The sequence below is a fragment of the Pleurodeles waltl genome, chromosome 10 (assembly GCF_031143425.1).
Source record: "Pleurodeles waltl isolate 20211129_DDA chromosome 10, aPleWal1.hap1.20221129, whole genome shotgun sequence".
NCBI lineage: Eukaryota > Metazoa > Chordata > Amphibia > Caudata > Salamandridae > Pleurodeles > Pleurodeles waltl.
The window spans coordinates 577,460,410-577,479,776 of NC_090449.1; the positions used below are offsets into that span (position 1 = coordinate 577,460,410).

Consider the following 19,367-nt stretch of genomic DNA (forward strand, 5'->3'; position numbering starts at 1 on the left):
ACTTTATAAAGCACAGCTTTCCTTCTGACTAAGTCACCATGGTGCTAATAGCCCAAAAAGAATTCAACAGCACAAATAAAAACACCAAAAGACCACAGAATAATGAAATAAGACTAGAACGCAGGGAATAATCAGGTCTCCGGTTTCCTAGATCTCAGCAAGTCAGATTCTTATCATAAATGTAGTGGTTGAGAATTCCATCTATATGCGGTCATGGCTAAAAGACCAGCCACCTAAGATCTTTAAACGAAATTTGGTCGCCAGTAATAGCTTTCATGATGGCATTCAGTTATTGAGACCCATCTACTGAATGGCTTCGCTATTAGTAAGACACATCTTGTGAGTGGTTTATAGTTTCACTAATGTAGCCCTTCCTAAAGCAGTAGTATGGTATTCACAATTTTGTTCACTGAAAGATGATGCCATTTTTGACTTTGCTTTACCTTTTATAAAACAGAGACTGCAGAAAATAGAAGAGGGCTCTCTGCAGGTGAATCTTTCGAAGGAACTACAGTCCCACTAAAGAAAAAATCAGGACTATCATCATTCAAGTTATCAAGCTTTAAAAGCAAGGAGAAAGTCACTCTACGTATGTATTTCAGTGAACCTTTATTTGACCTTTAGGGAGCATGTTTGAAATCAGGAAAGCTTCATTTTAAGTGGTGGAAAATGTGCTTGTAACACTGGAAGGATAGACACAGTTTATTGCATGTGTTATTTGGTTGTTCTTAAACTGTCATTGAATACCTTTGGTGGATCAGAGTGATGGATGCATGATTAGGTGATTCGTGTAGGGATGAATTGAGAAATTGAGTTTTCAAAGTACTGGTAAAGGGGACTGATAGAAGGATGAGTGGAATAATTGCTGAAGGAATGCACCTATAAGTTGATTGAAAAAGGGAAGAGTTGGGAGTAAATCGTTGGGTTAGAAGCACAAACAGGTAGCTATATGGTTGTGTTGATCAATAAAGTAATGGATCATTTGGTACTGGGGTTGATGAATTGGCTGATAGGTGCTTAAGGAATGGGGTGAATAATCAGAAGGGCATTTGTTTGGGATGATTGATGATTTAATGATTAATTGAGGGTTTGCCTGTCGAACATTTAATGTAATTAACGGATCAGTTGTTTAGACTGTTCAGTAGTTATGTAGTGTTTCAGGATAGGTCAAGAATCAACTGTATGGTGTAGATTTATTAGTAGATTAATTTCAAATTGCCACTTGATTTCTTCACTCTCAATTCAAGTCACACATCAACATCAAAATGGGAAGGCAAAGGTTCTCATCCTATCTGCAGTCATTATCTTTAATAGATCTCGTACCTGGGCAGGAAGTCCTTCAATCCTAATCTGTGCAGCGCATGCTAATTAAGTCATTTACACCCTGTTAGTCTTAAATTAAACACATATTTAAGTGTGATTCTTTATTTTCACAAATTAATTTTCCATTTGAAGTCATGCATTCTTGATTTAAAAATACTTTCGGGCTCATTCAGAGCCCCACATGAGAATATGTGAGCCTTACTGCCTGTGGGAAATACTGTTACTGTAAGGTCAAGTATTTTATTATTCCTGATAGTTTTAAACCCTGATTCTGAGTGTCAGAGGGCAAACTGGAGAATAACAAGCAACTTAAATTTTACTGAATATTAAAATTGTACACAATTTCTCTCTTCTAAGCTTCTTCCTTATGCGAATTTCTCTAGGTAGGGATTCCTTTGGGAAACACATCTGGACACAAGAACAATTTGCATCCAACACCAAATGTGAATACTATTCATGCCCACTATCACGTTCACTGAGGACGCTTAATAATTCTCTTGGTCCTGATTACACCATTCATTTATTTTTGCTTTCTGCACCAAAATCTGCATGTCCCATTATACACTAGTTAAATCTCACCCATTAAATGTCTATAGGATTGACCTGCTGAAATTGAATGGTAATTACCATGTGCAATATATTTTACGCCTCTTGTAATTATAATCAGATCTCAAATTAAGGAGATGCTAATACCTGGGGCCTCTGTGTGCTTTTATAGAAATCAGGTTGTCATAATGAATTACTTCATCATCTCCTTCCTCAGCACCCTCATTACGTGTTATGGGAGGCCATACCTCCTGCCGCCCTATCTAAAAAGATCTCTTGCTTTAATAAATTACATTTGAAAAAACTATTTTGCCACAATTCCCTGATGTAACTTATGTCTCATTTGGAATATAAAAGGGCATTGGTGTCAATAGAACTCCATGTTACTTTTTTTAGTCCATCTTTAGAAGGGCCCCCCATGTTACATGCAGGATTATTGGAGGTTCTGTAGTTTTTCAAACGCTTACTGTTAGACTTGACATCATTGGCGTGGTCTCCCCTAACTTTTTGCCTCTGTTTCCCAGGTTGTTGATTTGTGCTGGACTCTGTTTTTTTTTTTTGTTAGTCTGGGTACTTTACCACTGTTATCCAGTGCTAAAGTGCAAGTGCTCCTGTGTAAAATGTATGTGTAATTGGTTTTCCATGATCGTCATATTTGATTTACTGGTAAGTCCCCAACACAGTGCACTAGAGGTCTCCAGGGCCTGTAAATCAAATGCTACTTGTGGGCCTGCAACACTGGATGTGCCACCCACCTTAGTAGCTCTGTAAACATGGCTCAGACCTGCCACTGCAGTGTCTGTGAGTGCAGTTTTAACTGCCAATTCGACTTGGCAAGTGCACCCACTTGCCAGGCCTAAACCTTCCCTTTTCTTACATGTAAAACACCCCTAAGGTAGGCCCTAGATAGCCCCATGGGCAGGGTGCAGTGTATGTTTAAGGTAGGACATATACTAATGAGTTTTATATGTCCTGACAGTGAAATACTGGCAAATTTGGTTTTCACTGTTGCAGGACCTATCTCTCTCACAGGTTACAATGGGGGCTGCCTTTAAATATGATGAAAGCGTAGATTCCCTTTGAGAGCAGATAGACATGTGGAGTTTGGGGTCTCTGAACTCACAATTTAAAAATACATCTTTTGGTAAAGTTGGTTTTGAGATTGTGTGTTTGAAAATGCCACTTTTAGAAAGTAGGCATTTTCTTGCTTTAACCGTTCTGTGACTGTTTGTGGATTTCCTGTCTGGGTTAGTTTGACAGTTGGGCTGTTTGCACCTCTCTCTAGACAGTGACACAGAGAGAGCTGGGGTAGCCTGCATATCCTGATGAGCCATCTTTGCTTGAAGGGAGGGGACGAGTGGTCACACACACCTGAAATGCCCTCTGGTGTGTGTCTGGGGCCTGGCCTGGGCAAGGCAGGATATCACAGACAAGAGAGAAAGGGGTATAGGAAGAGCACCCAAAACCCCTGAAAAGTAGATCACTTCTGGAATCAAGGGGAACCTCTGCCAAGGAGAAAAGCTGAGGAGAGGTGCTGCCCTGCCTTTGACTGTGCTTTGTGGAGCTATCCTGAAGTTGCTGCTTCTGCCTGTGAAAGGGAGACAAAGACTGGACTTTGTTGTGCCTTCCTGCTTTTGAAGAATCTCCAAGGGCTTGAACTGAGCTTGCCTCCTGTTGTTGAAGTCCCAAGGCCATCAAAGACTTCCCCTGCCAGCGCCTGGACTCTCTGCTGAGACTCCTGCCCTGCCAAATGGTGCCCTGTCTAGTTCCTGGGCCCTTGAAAGGTGAAGCTGGCAGACAAAGACTGAAAATCCATGCACAGACTGCCGTGCAGGGACATTTTTGGCACAACTTCCGTGACATGGCTGATAAAAGAGGCGCCGCCAGCTTCGCGGCTGAAATCAACGCTCCAACTGCATTGCGGCTGGAAGATCGACGCAATGCGGCTGGAGAAACGACATGCAACACCCACTAATGGAGGCTGATAATGACGCAAACCCCACGCAGCACGGTTTTGTGATACCGTGCAACCGGATTTTCAAAGCAATATTGCTGGGCGTGGAAAAACAACGTAAAGCCTGCCCGGACTCGAAGTGCCTGTCCGGACCGACACATCGCTCTCTGGCAGGAGAGAGGAAAAGACGCATGCCAACCGAACCGGAGGAGGAACGACACACTGTCTTGCTTGCTAGTGAGAAATTTACGCATCGCTGGCCTTTTCCGACGCACCCTCGCCCGTGCTGTGTTATTTTGATGCTACCCAGGTACTTTTGTACACTAACAACATTCTCACTGTTTTCTAAAGGTTTTAAGACTCTTATTCTTTGAAAATTCATAACTTGACTTGTGTATGTTGGAATTTTTTCATTTTGGTCTTGTTTTGTTTAGATAATTATTACCTATTTGTCTAAACCTGTGTTGTGACATTTTAAAGTGTTTTCACTGAATTACTGTGTGTGTTGGTATAAATACTTTTCACATTGCTTCTGAAGTTAAGCCTGCCTGCTCGTGCCAAGCTACCAAGGGGGTGAGCGGGGGTAAACTGAGGGTGATTCTCCTTTACCCAGACTAGAGTGAGGGTCCTTGCTTGGACAGGGGGTAACCTGACTGCCAACCAAAGACCCCATTTCTAACACTTACTCACATTATCTCAAAGCAGCACACAACTCAGATCACTGCTTCTGTTGGGAGTCTCCTTGCAACTGCCCCTTCACATTCCATTCACGCAGCAAGGTAAGAAAAGGAACTTAAAGGTTGTAAGTAATCATGTGGGTACCACATGATCACTACAGTCCCTCAGATCATCTGCCCTGTATGTCAATAATAACATAAAATAAAGATAAAGAAATACCTTTAAAGTAAAAGGCATTGTAAAAATGTAATTTCAGAATACCTGCAAAAACATTACAATCTCATGATAATATAGACTATACTATCTTGACAAACCACAAACAAAATCTTCTAGATTTTTAGGTTTAATGATCATTCTACTAACCCTTCCTCTAAATCTAACAAGGAAGTGAATGCAGGGTTTGTCGCATTACTAAGCGTTGAACTGGTTGGACTTCCAGTAGTTGTTAAAGTACACTTATTACTACTTCCACCACACTTCCTTTCCCTTAAAGCTAAATTCATTTAATTAATTGTCGAAATAATCATAGTTAGTTGCCTTTAGTGGTAAACCAATGTCATACAAGTTGTTCATGTCCCTTTCTTTGTATAAAGATAGATGACTTGCAAGCCGCACTCTGTCATCATGCAATCATGCAATAATGCAGTATTACACAAGATTTTCATTACCTTAAAAGGGGCAGAAATCCTACTTCCCCCCTTTCTTACAACCTCTCTCTTTTTACTTTGACTTCACTCACTTTGAGTTCCGTTTTCCTTACTCCATGAAATCATCAACTTTTCTTCTACATGCAGCCACTGCCAAACCAGTCCGTTTCTTAACCTTGATCATCCACCCCGTTGCCCTGTGTTAATAGTGCTCTTTGTCTCATTAAAGTCAAGGGGCTATGACTAGCAGTTTCACATGGCGTGATTCTATCTGTCTACATCATTTTGACTTCTCTTTCCCAATTCAAATTGTTGCTTACGGCCAACTCGATAAAACCCCTAATGTATTAAAGCACTCCACACTGCATTGCCTTCAGGATGGTCCAAAGATGTGGTCCTGTGTTGAATGCCATTCATGGTTACAAACTGTTGAAATACTTCTGCTAGACATTCTACTCCATTGTCACGTATTACAGTTTTGGGAAGACCCTTTCTTTAGAAAATCTCTTCCGTAAAATTGACTACAGTCATAGCATCCGCTTTAAGTACAACTTTTACTCCTGGATATGTAGAAAAATGATCTACCATGATAATAGCAAATGTCTCACCTTTTCTCAACTTGAACTGGAGCTTTCACGTCAGTTCATATCCTCTCCCAAGGCATATTTGGTGATTCAATGGAATGTAAAGATCACCTAAAAGTATTCTGTGATCTGTCAGGTTTAATGCATTCAAACATTGTACAATACTTTCCATGTCTTTGTCAATCACATGCCCCCACTGCAATTGTTTGGGCCGTGTTGGAAGGTGGTTTATCAGTAGGGGTTGGTAGGTACCCACCGCTAGCACTAAGGCTACAAATCGCATTATGAGGTCGAGTTGAGGTCTCAGTGAATGAATCCTTTGCTCAACCATTGGTAGCTGGCAATGAGCAGGTGGGCTTAAATTAGGAGACAGGTGTGTAAAGCATTCAAAAACACCAATCCATTAAATAAGTAAGGCACAACACACAATAACAATCCAACACCAATTTATAAAACTATGAAATAATTTTCTGATCAAAATGATACCAAAACTTCCAAGATCCAATGAAGGAACCAGAGATATGAATTTTCTAAAGATTAAAAGTAAAACTATCAAATAGAAGCAAATATCGCTCAAAGGGTTAAAAAAGGTTGTGCTGGACCGGGACAAAGTCAAGCATTCTGGCAGCCCTCAATGTAACACTTTTACACTTACTTCAAGTAGTGTTTCTTGATGCAGAAAAGTAGTCCACAACACCAGTTCAAGGTTCCATAATCCCCGAGTTGCTCCTTGGGACATTGGGACTACAATTCCCACAGCATACATAGCCAAATCCTTAAAAGTCCACTGAACGCTGTCCAGCTGGGCTGTTCTGCAGGAGTTAATACAGGTGACTCTTGGTAGCTCCATTATACCCCTCGCTTACAGGGAGAAAACTCCTGAACCCTTTAGAAGCCAGGCAAAGTAATTTTTGGTCTGAGCACCAAAGTTTGCAGTAGGTGAAGTCCCTAAGAGTGCAGTCCTCTCTTGTGCAGTCCAAGGGTATATCTAGTCGCCAGTCCTTCTTCTCCAGTTGTTAATTTTGGGTCTTTGAGGGTCCACAACACCAATCCAAGGTTCCAGAATCTCTAAGTTGCTCCTTGGGACGTTGGTACCACAATTCCCACATTCTACCTGGCCAAATCCTAAAAAAGTCCACTGAACGCTGTCCAGCTGGGTTCTTCTGGCAGTAGTTGATAGAGGTGACTCTTGGTAGCTCCTTCCTACCTGTTGCTTACAGGGCACCAACTCCTGAATCCTTTAGAAGCCAAGCAAAGTCCTTTTGTGTGAAGCCCAGAGTGTGCAGCAGGTACAGTCCTTGTGAGTGCAGTCCTTCTTGGTGCAGACCAGGGGTTCAGTCCTTCTCCCTGTTGTTGCAGGCAGGGATCTGAGTTGCTGGGTAACTGCCATATTTATCCAGTGTTCCTGGGTGACAAGCAGTGGGACACCCATGACCAATAGGGCACAGGGTGCCACCTTCAAGTATGTTGCTTTTAGCACTTGTTCACTGCATGTGGTAGTTGGCTGTGTGTATATAATCTGTACATAGTGCATTTGTAACATATTGGATTTAGGATTCCGCGTTTTCAAGGAGGTCTTTCTATGTGTTTTTTTTATATACTAGATATCCTTATCTCAAGTGGCATATATCAAGAGATCAGCACTCTGTTTGATATATATGTCCGTCTGATGGTGTTGACATCCATTTTTGACTATAGATTTGGGAACAGCCCTGAAGAAGGTGGCCTCCCTATGAGAGGATCCCCGAAACACGCGTAGGCCCTTGGTTCCTACTATGTCCTTGGAGCATCATATAAGGATACTAATAGATTGGACTTTATAGTCTTTTGTAATTGTATATATAGATTGGTTCTACACTATATACATTTCGATATTTGATTACATTTCAATATTTGACTATATTTTTGTTTATTGTTGTATATATTATTGTTGAATGAATGTGGTATGAATGTTGTAGGTACTGTCTGTTTTATGAAGTATTTAATAATGAACAATAAAATATTGATATAATCATTTCGTATCTTTGTATAATTACATCCATGACAGTGTAGACTATGAATGTGATGTAGCCCTAGATTGGACATATAGGGCCATATTTATACTTTTTGACGCAAAACTTTGCTGGCGCAGTTTTGCATGAATAAAAAATACCGCCGGCTAACGCCATTTTGGTGCACCGTGTGAGCATCAAATTTATACTTTGACGCACGGCGGCGCAAACCACAGGTGGGAGTCATTTATTTTGATGCACACCGCAGCGTCAAGTTGTAAAGTAAAATGGCGTTAAAGCGGCGGAAATGACTGTGGGTGATTTACGACCCCGCAAACCGGATATGCAGCGTTTTTTTACGCAATAGCATCAAAAACCCCCGCGAACACTGCCATTTCAGCAGAGGAGAGCCAAAATGGATCCCAGATGCCACTACAGACCCCAGGAAGATGACAACAGACCGGGAACAAGCAAGGAGGACCCACACAAGAACCAGGACACTTTTAAGAAGAAAAGAAAGTGTTGCTTCAGTGCAGAGGAGCAGGAAATTCTGGTTAAAGAGGTGACCTACTACACAATGGATGTAAGTCATCATATACATGGAGTGGCATGGGTAAAGGGGGATGGCATGGGGTCATGGCCTGCACAGACAGAAGCTGGGGCACACCATTACACTACACCAACAACAGTCCCATGGGGGCATGCTGCCATGCCAACGATGGAGCAAAGGGAAAGCCACGCCAGGAGGGAAGGGCACAATGTCAAACTGACATCCCGGCACACGTCAGCCACCATACCCCCTACATTAACTAGGGCCCTATTAACAACCTCTAGCCATATCGACAACTGGAATGTAACTGCGACAACAGTTGCCACTACCACCTCCGCTCTGTGTGCAGCTCAAGTAGCCAATGGCAGTAACCTCCCCATGGATCATACACACCTAAATTAGTGGGTTGAGGATTACAACTTCAACAATCCCCTGAAAAAAAGACAAAGGCCCCAATACTGTCAAATGTCAATGCCCATAGTTGTTGCAAACATCAGCCAATGTCAACAACAATAGGAGCTACACAGCACTAAGGACATACCCATGCTGCATATGTCAGGGTCCATCCTGTGCCTGGGTCACAATGTAATATCCCAAATGTCATACTGCTCAGACAACAGCATTGAGGGGGAAGACACATGTAACTGGTGACTGAAATACACCTTCACAGTCAGAGGAGGAAATAGGACACTGCTACGATTATCAGGGCAATCCAATGTACCAAACATTCCCAACATCAGCTGTACACATTACCAGTGCCAACATCCATATTGTGCCATAACATTGCTATGCATAGGATATGCTACATGTCAACTACATTTAAGTGGATGTGAAAGATCAGAGACTGGGGCAGGTCCAGATTGTCAAGTGTGCTGCCAGTGCCATCATAACACCCACAGCCAGTGAAAGGTCTCACCATGAGAATGGATGTAGACGGAGGGTTGAGTAGGACAAGAAGGTGGCAATTCACTATTTGGCCTAAAACAAGACTAGAGGAGATGATGCAGAGAAGTCCAATAACCTAATACTATACATGTGACATGCAGGTGGGCCATAGGCCTGGGAGAATGCCCATCTGAAAGACTGGAGCAATAAACACAAAACAAGATCACAATGTGAATTCATCACAAGGCAGGCATGTCACATCACTAATGCCACAACACAGACACACTAATTGTACCCCGTTTCATTGCAGAGGAAAATGGATCTCCTGTGTATATGCCTGTCCCAGAGTACCCTGATGACTTTGATGACAAGCTGATAAACATTCCCTGGGAGATCATCCAAGAGGTCCTTGGAACCCTCCAGACCCCACCTTCAGTCACAAGGAGGATCACAGAACAAGCAGCCATCACAGAGGACCCACCCGCCACCCCAATTATAAGACCTGCCAGCTCCAATACAGCTGAGGCCTCAGACAACACAGGCACCAGCTTTGAGTGAACTGTAGTCAGAGTACAGCGGGTGCTGGCCAAAGAGGTGCGGGTAGGGATGCAAACTATGGCAGCCAGCCTTGAGGGGGAGCGTTCGTGCATGATGTCAACTGAAGAACAGGCAGCAACTATGCAAGGGCGAACAACTATCTTGCAGGAAGTAGAAAAAAGGTTGAAGGAAATCAGCACAGCTGTAATACAGTTGACCCAACACCTACAACCGCAATCCTGTCAACGCGTGCACGAATGCAACATTGAACCCCTCAGGGCTGACCTGGCTGCCTACCATCGTGATGTGGCTGCTATTCTCAAGAACCAGCAGATCCTCCTTGCTGCAGTACTGCCCTTAAGACCTTCACAGGTAGCAGCGACCGGGATGTCTGACTCCACGTCTTCTAACACTGAGGTGTGTGTTGCCCCTTCGCAGCCACCACCAACCAGGTCAGAGGAGGCAACACACACATCAGAAGAAGAAGACATGGAACAGATCACTTTCACACGGAAAAGTACCCGGAAGCACTAGTCCCTGCCACATGGGCAAGTATTACCAAGGTCCTGCGCTTTGTAACATGCCAGTCTTACAATAACTCTACTTAATGACTGGTCTGCTTACCACTGTATATCTTGTCAGCCTGCCCAATGATTGTCTCTCTCTTACTCATTGGCAAATCCTATCAGCAGGGGCAGTGCTTGTTGAAATGGGTGGTGTGCATGGAGGTGATCACAGGTGTGGACTGCATCTGTTTCTGACTAGTCCTGTAGGTGAGATTTGCATTCTATTGGCCAACAGACATTTTCACCCGGGAAGCAATCTACAGGTGCTAACAGGGCTTGGAAACTAGAAGCCAGTGTATTAATTGACCTGAAGTCCATGCAGTCAGATGTTCTATGACAATGGTATTCTATAGGAAAGGGTGTAGCACACTGGATTGCTATTGACAAGCTGTGTGTGTAGAGGAGGGAATTTCAGGATACACATCTTACTATTCCAGGGACCTCTTCAGACAGGTGGGTTGTGATCAGGTGCATGGGTGTGTCAGGAGTTAGGAAATGGGCTGACATGTACATGGAATGTCATGTGCGCAATGCTGCTCATATGTGTGGCACTTGTGCTGTCTATGTACTGCTTCTATGGAACTCTGGTCACAGATAGTCCTTGCAAATATTGGATGCAGTTGGACTTACTGCTGTCAAGGGTCTGGTCAGACATTCCTGTTACTGATGCAAAAGCACATCCACTGCCTCATGTATGAGGCTTGTTTTCCCCTTATTGAGTGATGGTGTCTTAGTTGTGAGCCATGTGCTGCGATGAACCATGATTTCAACATGTATGTGTGAAGTAGGTGTGGTCCTCTGCTATTGCCCTTCAAAGGTGAAATGTACACGATATATGTCATTTACAGTGTGTGTGTATGTGACCATTGTATGATACGCATCACATTTGCTCTGGGATTTTCAATGTCCTAACCGGTATATCAGCAATGCTCCATGAGACAACACTCTTATTCTGATAGTTAGAGATGAAGGTGTGCAAAAATGAATAGCCCAACGATGATATGGTGATTATTACAGGTGTTTATTCAAATGAGTTCATAAAATGGTGATGGTGATTATATTTAAAAGAAATTGTTCACGATATGTTGCCGCCTGCGTAAACCAGCTGCCGTGTTCTGTTGTTCCCCCTCATGTTGCAGGCCACCATCCTCTTCTTCCTCCTCTTCAGGCATGTGTGGCTCGGGTTCCAGGAGGGGAATGTTCCTTTTTATGCAAATGTTGTGCAGAATAGCACATGTTAGGATGATCTTACAGACCATATCCGGGGAATATAGGAGGCTACCACCAGTGAAGTCGAGGCACCGGAACCTTGACTTGAGGATGCCGAAGGTCTCTCGACTATGGTGCGTGTCCTCCTATGTGCATCATTGTAGGCACGCTCTGCTGGAGTACTCAGGTTGCCAATAGGTGTCATTGTCCATGGCTAGATGCCATACCCCTGATCAGCTGCAAGAGAAAATGAATGGGATCATATTGATGTAGCTAGCCCTATTGAAATCACCTTTCTTGGCAGTAGTTGTCTTGTGTTGTCTGTGACTCTTTTGTGTTATTATGTCGCATCCTAGGCTTGTAGGATGTACCATCTGCATTGTGTTGTTTCCTTGGCTGAACGAGTGTTTGGCTGCTAACCGGTTGTCAGCAGTATGTTTTGGGATTTGCAGTACAGTGTGCACTCCCTAGCATTGTGACTTGGGATACAGGTGTCCCTGTGTCTATACTTGGGGTGAGATGAAAGTTCCATACTCAGGTTAAGATTGACAGTGTTGTTAACACGTTCATATCAATGTACCCTGGACATCCCATACCTTTAGACTTATGCAATGGATTAACATAAACATCATTGAGACACTTACAATTTGCAAGGTGAAATTTAGGCAACCCACTCCAAACGTGGTGATCGTTGACGTCTTAACATTAGACTGTACACTAATTTCAGATGTGTGACAGGTTCAATGGTGACCTAAGAAACGGTGTCACAACCTCAGTGTGTTCCTGTTGACATGTTGCTGTTGTGGTGAATGTGTTGTGTGTCCTAGAGGGTTGCTATGCAGAGTGTATATAAGTAGGTTTCTGTACTTACCAACAAGTAGTCCATTGCCATACCGTCCGTCCTGGAAGTGTTCATTGATGGTGCTGTGACAGAAGATAAATGAGTGATGGACACTCCCAGGATATTTAGCCACGATGTTGGTGATCAATCCTTGGTGATCGCCAATGGCCTGCACATTAATGGAATGTGTGTGCTTCCTGTTGCAGTAGAGGTGTTCAGTTGCAGCAGGTGGCACAAGGCGTACATGTGTGCAGTCGATTGCACCAAGGACGTGTTGGAAGCCACTAATAAGGTAGAACCCCTGTTTTGTTTCCTGCTGCTTCTGCAGTGTGTTAGGGAAGCAGATGTGGCGGGGTGTAAGTCCAATGATGGCATCCAGTACTTTGGGCAAAAAGGCAGAGAATGATGGCTGTGATATTCCGGCAACCAGGGCACCAGTTGTTTGAAAAGAGCCACTTGCCAGCATGTGAAGTATGGCAAGCAGCTTGGTTTCTGTTGGGATGGTGCGGGGTGTCAGCAAAGTGGGTGCCAACTGTGGCTCTATGTTGCGCAGCAGCTGCTGAATGGCCTGCCAGTTCAACCTGTACCTGGATGATGTTGTGTTCCCTGAGGCCATGAAGGGTTGTTCTGGGGCGGAATATCCTCTCCTGCCTTCTGCCCTGCCTTTGGGGTCCCTGCTGGTGTTGTGGTAGCTGCTGTTGTAGCTGCTGGGCTCTGCGTCTGCGTGCATGCTGGATAAGAATCACCTCCATGTCTCCCTTTTGCTGCTCTGCCGCTCTGCTGTTGCTTCTGTGTGTTCTGATTAAATACAGGTGTGTTTGCCCCATTTTAACGCCTTCCCTGACCCAGGCGTCAAATTATGACGCAAATCGGGCTGTGCGTCATTTTCCAGCAAGCCTCCCGGCCATGTGGCATTTTTGCCCGAAAGCATAAATACGACACACGGCCGTTTAAGTCTTTTTTGGACGGGAACGCCTATCTTGCATATCATTAACGCAAGGCGGGTTGCTGCATCCAAAAAATGACGCAGGCTCGGGCGTCAAAGTTTAAATACGGGACAAGGTTTGTGCGGAATGTGCGTCAAAAGTACAAAAATGCCCCATAGTTTTTTTAGCAACTGTTGACATACATTATAAGATTAATATTGTTGTATATCTTTTTCTTTAATTTGTATCCATGTATGAAATGTAATTCTAGGGTAGCTCATTATTTTCTGTCCAGATTCTGCTTCTATTTCCCTGGTTGAGCTACTATATTAATTTCAGGGACCCTCTTTTTTCCTCACAGCCACCCTCAAGTATGACCAATTCCTCCAATGTGTGGCATATTTCTGATGGATACAACTACCTGTGGATTCCTCACCTAATGAATACTCCCATGGCGCCAGCATTCGACGGAAATCTTCTTACTAGTCTCTGCACGTCGACGAGGACGTCACTCTAGCCCACGCAACACCGTCTGACGTCATACAGGCAATAAGAGGTCCTCGACGACGTGCGGACGTCAGTTCCCTTTTTTCCGTGCATTCGAAACGGTTATCTTCGAGGGAGCAACTGTTACTTTTTTGGTTACAGTGTATTTTTGCTGCGTAGTCTTTCGCTGTGGTAATAATGTCGCAGAGAAAGTCTGGATTTAAGCCTTGTCGTGAGTGTGGAGGCAAGATGTCGGTGACGGATCCTCATTCCGATTGCCTTTGGTGTCTGAGCTCCGACCACGACGTCTCGACTTGTGATTCATGCCAGCACATGAATCCAAAGGCCCTCAAGGAACGTGAGGCGAAGCTGTTTATGGCTAAATCGAAGGAGAAGCATCACAAGAAGTCTTCTTCTCCAAGACATCGGCGTCATCGAGACTCCCGGCGCCGTAGAGATTCTCGGCGTCATTCGAAGGAGACTCGTTCCAGGTCTTCGGATCGGCGCCGAAGGACATGGGAGATCAGTCCCACGGTTACGCCGCATCCTTCGACGCCGTTGCCCTCTCCGGCGTCTCCAACTTCACCTGGACAGGCGTCGGTGATTGAGGTATTGGAGCCTCAGGTGTTTTCTCCGGCGCAGACGCCGAGGCCGGCGTCGGGGTCACCTCCGAGACAGGCACCTCAGTATCCGGCTTTTCCCACCCCTGGAGCCGATAGTTCCGCATTCTTGAATGCGATGTATGCCATCTTCCAACAGATGGCTCCAGGGGGTGCTCCGGCTGGGCCTTTGGCCTTTTCTTTGGGTGATCCTGCGCCTCTTCGGCCGGCACCCTTTATGCCCTTTCTCCCTTTTGGGAACGTGGGCTCGGCGCCAGTGTCGGCGCCGGTGGCCGCTCCGGTGGCTTCAGAAGGATTGGCCCCGGGGATTTCCATCCCGTCGACGTCGAAGTCGGGATTTCGGCCTGTGACTCCGGTGGGTCCATCTGCTTCAGCTGCTCGACTTCGGCGGAGGCATTGTCGACTCCGCGTATTGAACAGCGACTTCATTCCAGGAGACGTGCTCTCCGTGTATTAGAAGAGCAGGAATACCAACGAGCCCTGGAGGAAGGAGAGCTAGAGGACTCGGGTGATGGGCTGCGTGGACTGGAGTCGGCCAGTGGGCTGGACACTTCCCCTGAGTGGGATCTTTCGTCCCCGGGGGAATATACTGAGGAGGCTGCTTCCTTTCATGCAGTGGTACGGAAGGCAGCTAGTTTTTTGGACCTGCCTTTGCCGGTGGTGGAGGCTAAACAAAACCTTTTAACAGAGGTGCTACATCCGGCCTCAGCTGCGGCGGAGCCTCTGTTGCCATTTAATGACGCTCTGCTGGATCCGGTGATAGAGGTGTGGAAGAGGCCGGCATCTTCCCCAGCAGTTCACAGAGCCGTGGCCAGGAGGTATCGGGCGGCTCCGACTGACCCTGGGTTTCTATCTAGGCACCCTACGCCGGAGAGCTTGGTGGTGCAGGCCTCCTGTTCATCCAAGTCAGCGCCTGGTTCTTTCCCGACGGTGCCTGGGGACAGAGATTCAAAGAAGCTAGAGGCGCAGTCGAAGAAGATTTTTTCGTCCTGCAGTCTGGCGTTAAAAGCTACCAATGCAACCTGTATCCTGGGGAGGTATATTCATGCTCTGATGGATGACATTTCCTCATCGTTTACAGAGCTTCCCCAGGGTCTTTTGGATCTTGTCTCAAATGCCCAGGCTGCTGCGACCCAGATTATCCAGACGGGACTGGATACCACCGACTCGGTAGCCAGAGCAATGGGCACAACTGTGGTGGCAAGGAGACAGGCCTGGCTCCGTAACTCGGGCTTTTCTGCAGATGTACAGTCCACATTGTTGGATCTCCCGTTTGATGGGGACAAACTGTTTGGGGCCAAGGCTGATTCGGCCTTGGAACGTTTTAAGGAAAGCAGGGCCACGGCTAAGTCGTTAGGGCTCCAAGCTCCTTCTTCCACGGCCTCTTCCAGATTTTTTAGGAGGTTTCGTGGATTTGGGCGTGGCTCTTCCTCCTCTTCCTTTCGGGGAAGATATCAGCAACCTGCCTCTTCCCACCCCTATAGATCTTTCAGGAGGAGAGGTAGGGTCCGCACCAGAGGAGCCTCTCAGCAGCACTCTGCCTCTTCCTCATCCTCTGGCGGGATGCAGCAGGGAAAGCAGCCTTAGGCTTCCACCATTTCCCACTCACTCCTCTCCTGTAGGGGGAAGATTACAGCATTTTCTCACCAAATGGAAGACTGTTACAACGGACACTTGGGTTCTCAGTATTGTGGGAAAAGGCTACACCCTTCCCTTTCGGGAGTTCCCGCCCCTCATCCCGCCCCGCCCTTCTTATTGTTCAGAAGAACACCTCCTGTTGCTAGAACAGGAGGTACAAGCCCTCCTTTCCAAGGGCGCGGTGGAGTTGGTCCCAGAGCAGGAAAGGGGTCGAGGATGTTACTCAAGGTATTTCCTGATTCCCAAGAAGGATGGTCGTTTGAGACCAATTCTGGACCTGAGGATCTTGAATTGGTTCCTCAAGCAGGAAAAATTCAAGATGCTGACCCTAGCACAGGTGCTTTTGGCGTTGAACAAGGAAGACTGGATGGTGTCTGTCGACTTGCAGGATGCTTACTTTCATATCCCGATACTCAAGTCACACAGGAAGTATCTCCGGTTTGTGGTGGGATCGCAACACTATCAGTTTGCGGTCCTTCCGTTTGGTCTTACTTCAGCACCTCGAGTCTTCACGAAGGTGATGTCGGTGGTTGCGGCAGAACTCAGAAGGAAGGGGATAGCAGTATTCCCTTACTTGGACGACTGGTTGATCAAAGCCAAGTCCCCGGAGCTTGTGTCGCATCATCTGCAGTCAACAACCCAGTTGTTGTTCGACCTGGGTTTTTCGGTGAACGAGCCCAAATCTCACCTAGAGCCCTCTCAGCGCCTCCTGTTCATAGGGGCAGTACTGGATACAACATTGGGTCGGGCCTTTCCTCCGCCTCAGCGGATTCAAGATATTCAGGGTTTGGTTCCAATGTTTCAAAATGGAGCGGTAGTTCCAGTTCTCAAGGTCCTTCGTCTGCTCAGTCTTTTTGCCTCCTGCATTCTGTTGGTCACGCATGCTCGCTGGCACATGAGGGCTCTTCAGTGGTGCCTCCGAAGGCAGTGGTCTCAACACAAAGGGGATCTAGAGGGTACTGTCAAGATCTCCAGAGATGCTGCTGTGGATTTGAGATGGTGGATTGCAAGCAACAATCTTTCACAAGGAAAGCCGTTCCAGCAGTCGCCACCAGTGGCCACAGTCATAACGGATGCTTCCACTCTAGGGTGGGGAGCTCATCTGGGGGATCTGGAGATCAAAGGTCTTTGGTCTCCAGAGGAACAGATGTTTCACATCAATCTGTTAGAGTTACGGGCTGTACGTCTGGCTCTCAAGGCCTTCCTCCCTTCCCTTCGTGGTCAGTCGGTACAGGTCCTAACGGACAATACTACCACGATGTGGTACATAAACAAGCAGGGAGGAGTGGGGTCGTACCTTCTCTGCAGAGAAGCTCTTCGACTATGGTCCTGGGCAAAGGACCATCAGATTTGCTTGATAGCAAACCATCTGGCCGGAGTCTTGAACGTGCGTGCGGACAGTCTCAGTCGCCATTTCTCGGCAGACCACGAGTGGCGTCTCCATCCAGATCAAGTCAGTTTAATCTTCCAGAGGTGGGGATTTCCTCGGGTAGATCTGTTTGCCACTCGAGAGAACGCGCATTGTCCGTTGTTCTGCAGCCTCCAGTATCCGATGCAGGGAGCGTTGGGGGATGCGTTTCAAATAACCTGGTGCGGCCAGTTGGTTTACGCGTTTCCTCCCATACCCTTGATTCCTCGAGTATTGAGGAAGATTCGCCAGGACCGGGCTCTAGTCATCCTAATAGCTCCGGATTGGCCAAGGAGGGAATGGTACTCCGACCTTCTCCAACTCTCAATGTGCCCTCCGCTCCGTCTCCCTTTCAGGGCAGACCTCCTCTCGCAGTCGCAGGGGAAGGTTCTACACCCCAACCTCCAGAGTCTGCACCTACATGCCTGGAGATTGAACGGGGCAACCTGAGTTCCTTCTCTCTCCCGCCTGAGGTAGTGGATGTTATATTAGCGGCCAGGCGACACTCCACTAAATCTATCTACGCTAATAGGTGGTCTAAATTTATTGCGTGGTGTGGAGAGAGGCAGATTGATCCTTTGCATTCTCATCTATCGGACGTTTTGTCTTTTGCTCTGTCTCTAGCGCAGAAAGGTTGTGCAGTGGCTACCATTAAGGGTTATTTATCGGCCTTGTCAGCCTTCATATGTCTTCCAGACCAACCATCTTTATTTAAATCCCCTATTATTATTAGATTCCTGAAAGGTCTTCTAAATAAATATCCTCCAAAGCCATTCGTTATGCCGCAATGGGATTTGTCCTTGGTCCTGACTTTCCTTATGGGGTCCCCTTTTGAACCTATGCATTCTTGCCCCTTAAGGTATTTGGTTTTAAAAACAGTCTTCCTGATAGCTATAACATCAGCAAGGAGAGTGAGTGAGTTGCAGGCCTTATTAGTAAAGCCCCCTTATACAACTTTTTATGGGGATAAGGTGGTGTTGAGGACCAAGGCTGCTTTCCTCCCGAAGGTTGTTTCACCCTTCCATTTGGCTCAGGCAATTACTTTGTCCACGTTCTATCCTCCGCCTCATCCTTCCAAAGAGGAAGAAAGACTGCACCGTCTGGACCCAAAGAGAGCGTTGAGCTTTTTTATTGATAGAACAAAGGATTTCAGGCTGGAGGATCAGCTGTTTATTGGATACGTGGGCAAGAGGAGAGGAAAGGCAGTCCACAAGAGAACACTGTCCAGGTGGGTTGTTCTTTGCATTAAAACCTGTTACTCTTTGGCAAAGAAGGATCCTCCTGAGGGCATTAGAGCTCATTCCACCAGAGCTAAGTCGGCCACTTCGGCCTTGGCCAGAGGTGTTCCTGTGGTCGACATCTGCAAGGCCGCAACTTGGTCGTCCCTTCACACTTTTGCAAAACATTACTGTTTGGATTCTGAGGTTAGAAGGGACGGCCATTTTGCACGGTCAGTGCTGCAGGATTTCTTGGTTTGACCATTTAGGCACCCACCGCCGGGCGTGGTACTGCTTTGGGACTCTATTCATTAGGTGAGGAATCCACAGGTAGTTGTATCCATCAGAAGAACGAGTTACTTACCTTCGGTAACAACTTTTCTGGTGGATACATTAGCTACCTGTGGATTCCTCACGGTCCCACCCGCCTCCCCGTTGCCTTTCTGGTCTTACCAAGTAATCCTTGAGTGTGCTCCTCTTGGTCTTTGAGGGTGCAATAGATGTTGTATATTATATATTTATATATATGTATATATGTATATATCTTTGTGTATATACTTGATGTGTGTATATATTTTTTAAAAAGAGAGAGTTATATATATATATATAAAAGATTTACAGTTATTCATGCAATGTTGTGTATCTTTACAATATAATGGGATGTTGCCTTGCTCTTTCATTGCATTGCCTGGTTGTTCTCATGCACGTAAAAAATGATTGGTACTGACGTCCGCACGTCGTCGAGGACCTCTTATTGCCTG

At 45.9% G+C, this 19,367-nt stretch overlaps 1 protein-coding gene across 1 annotated transcript in view; it reads left to right on the forward strand.

Annotated features, from left to right (window-relative positions):
* The window catches only part of OBSCN (obscurin, cytoskeletal calmodulin and titin-interacting RhoGEF), a 1,961,032-nt gene that overhangs the window by 1,471,671 nt on the left and 469,994 nt on the right, over positions 1-19,367 (forward strand). The window contains exon 115 of the mRNA XM_069211034.1: positions 458-589. Within this exon, the coding sequence (XP_069067135.1) occupies positions 458-589 (132 nt within the window). The remainder of the gene's footprint in view (positions 1-457; positions 590-19,367) is intronic.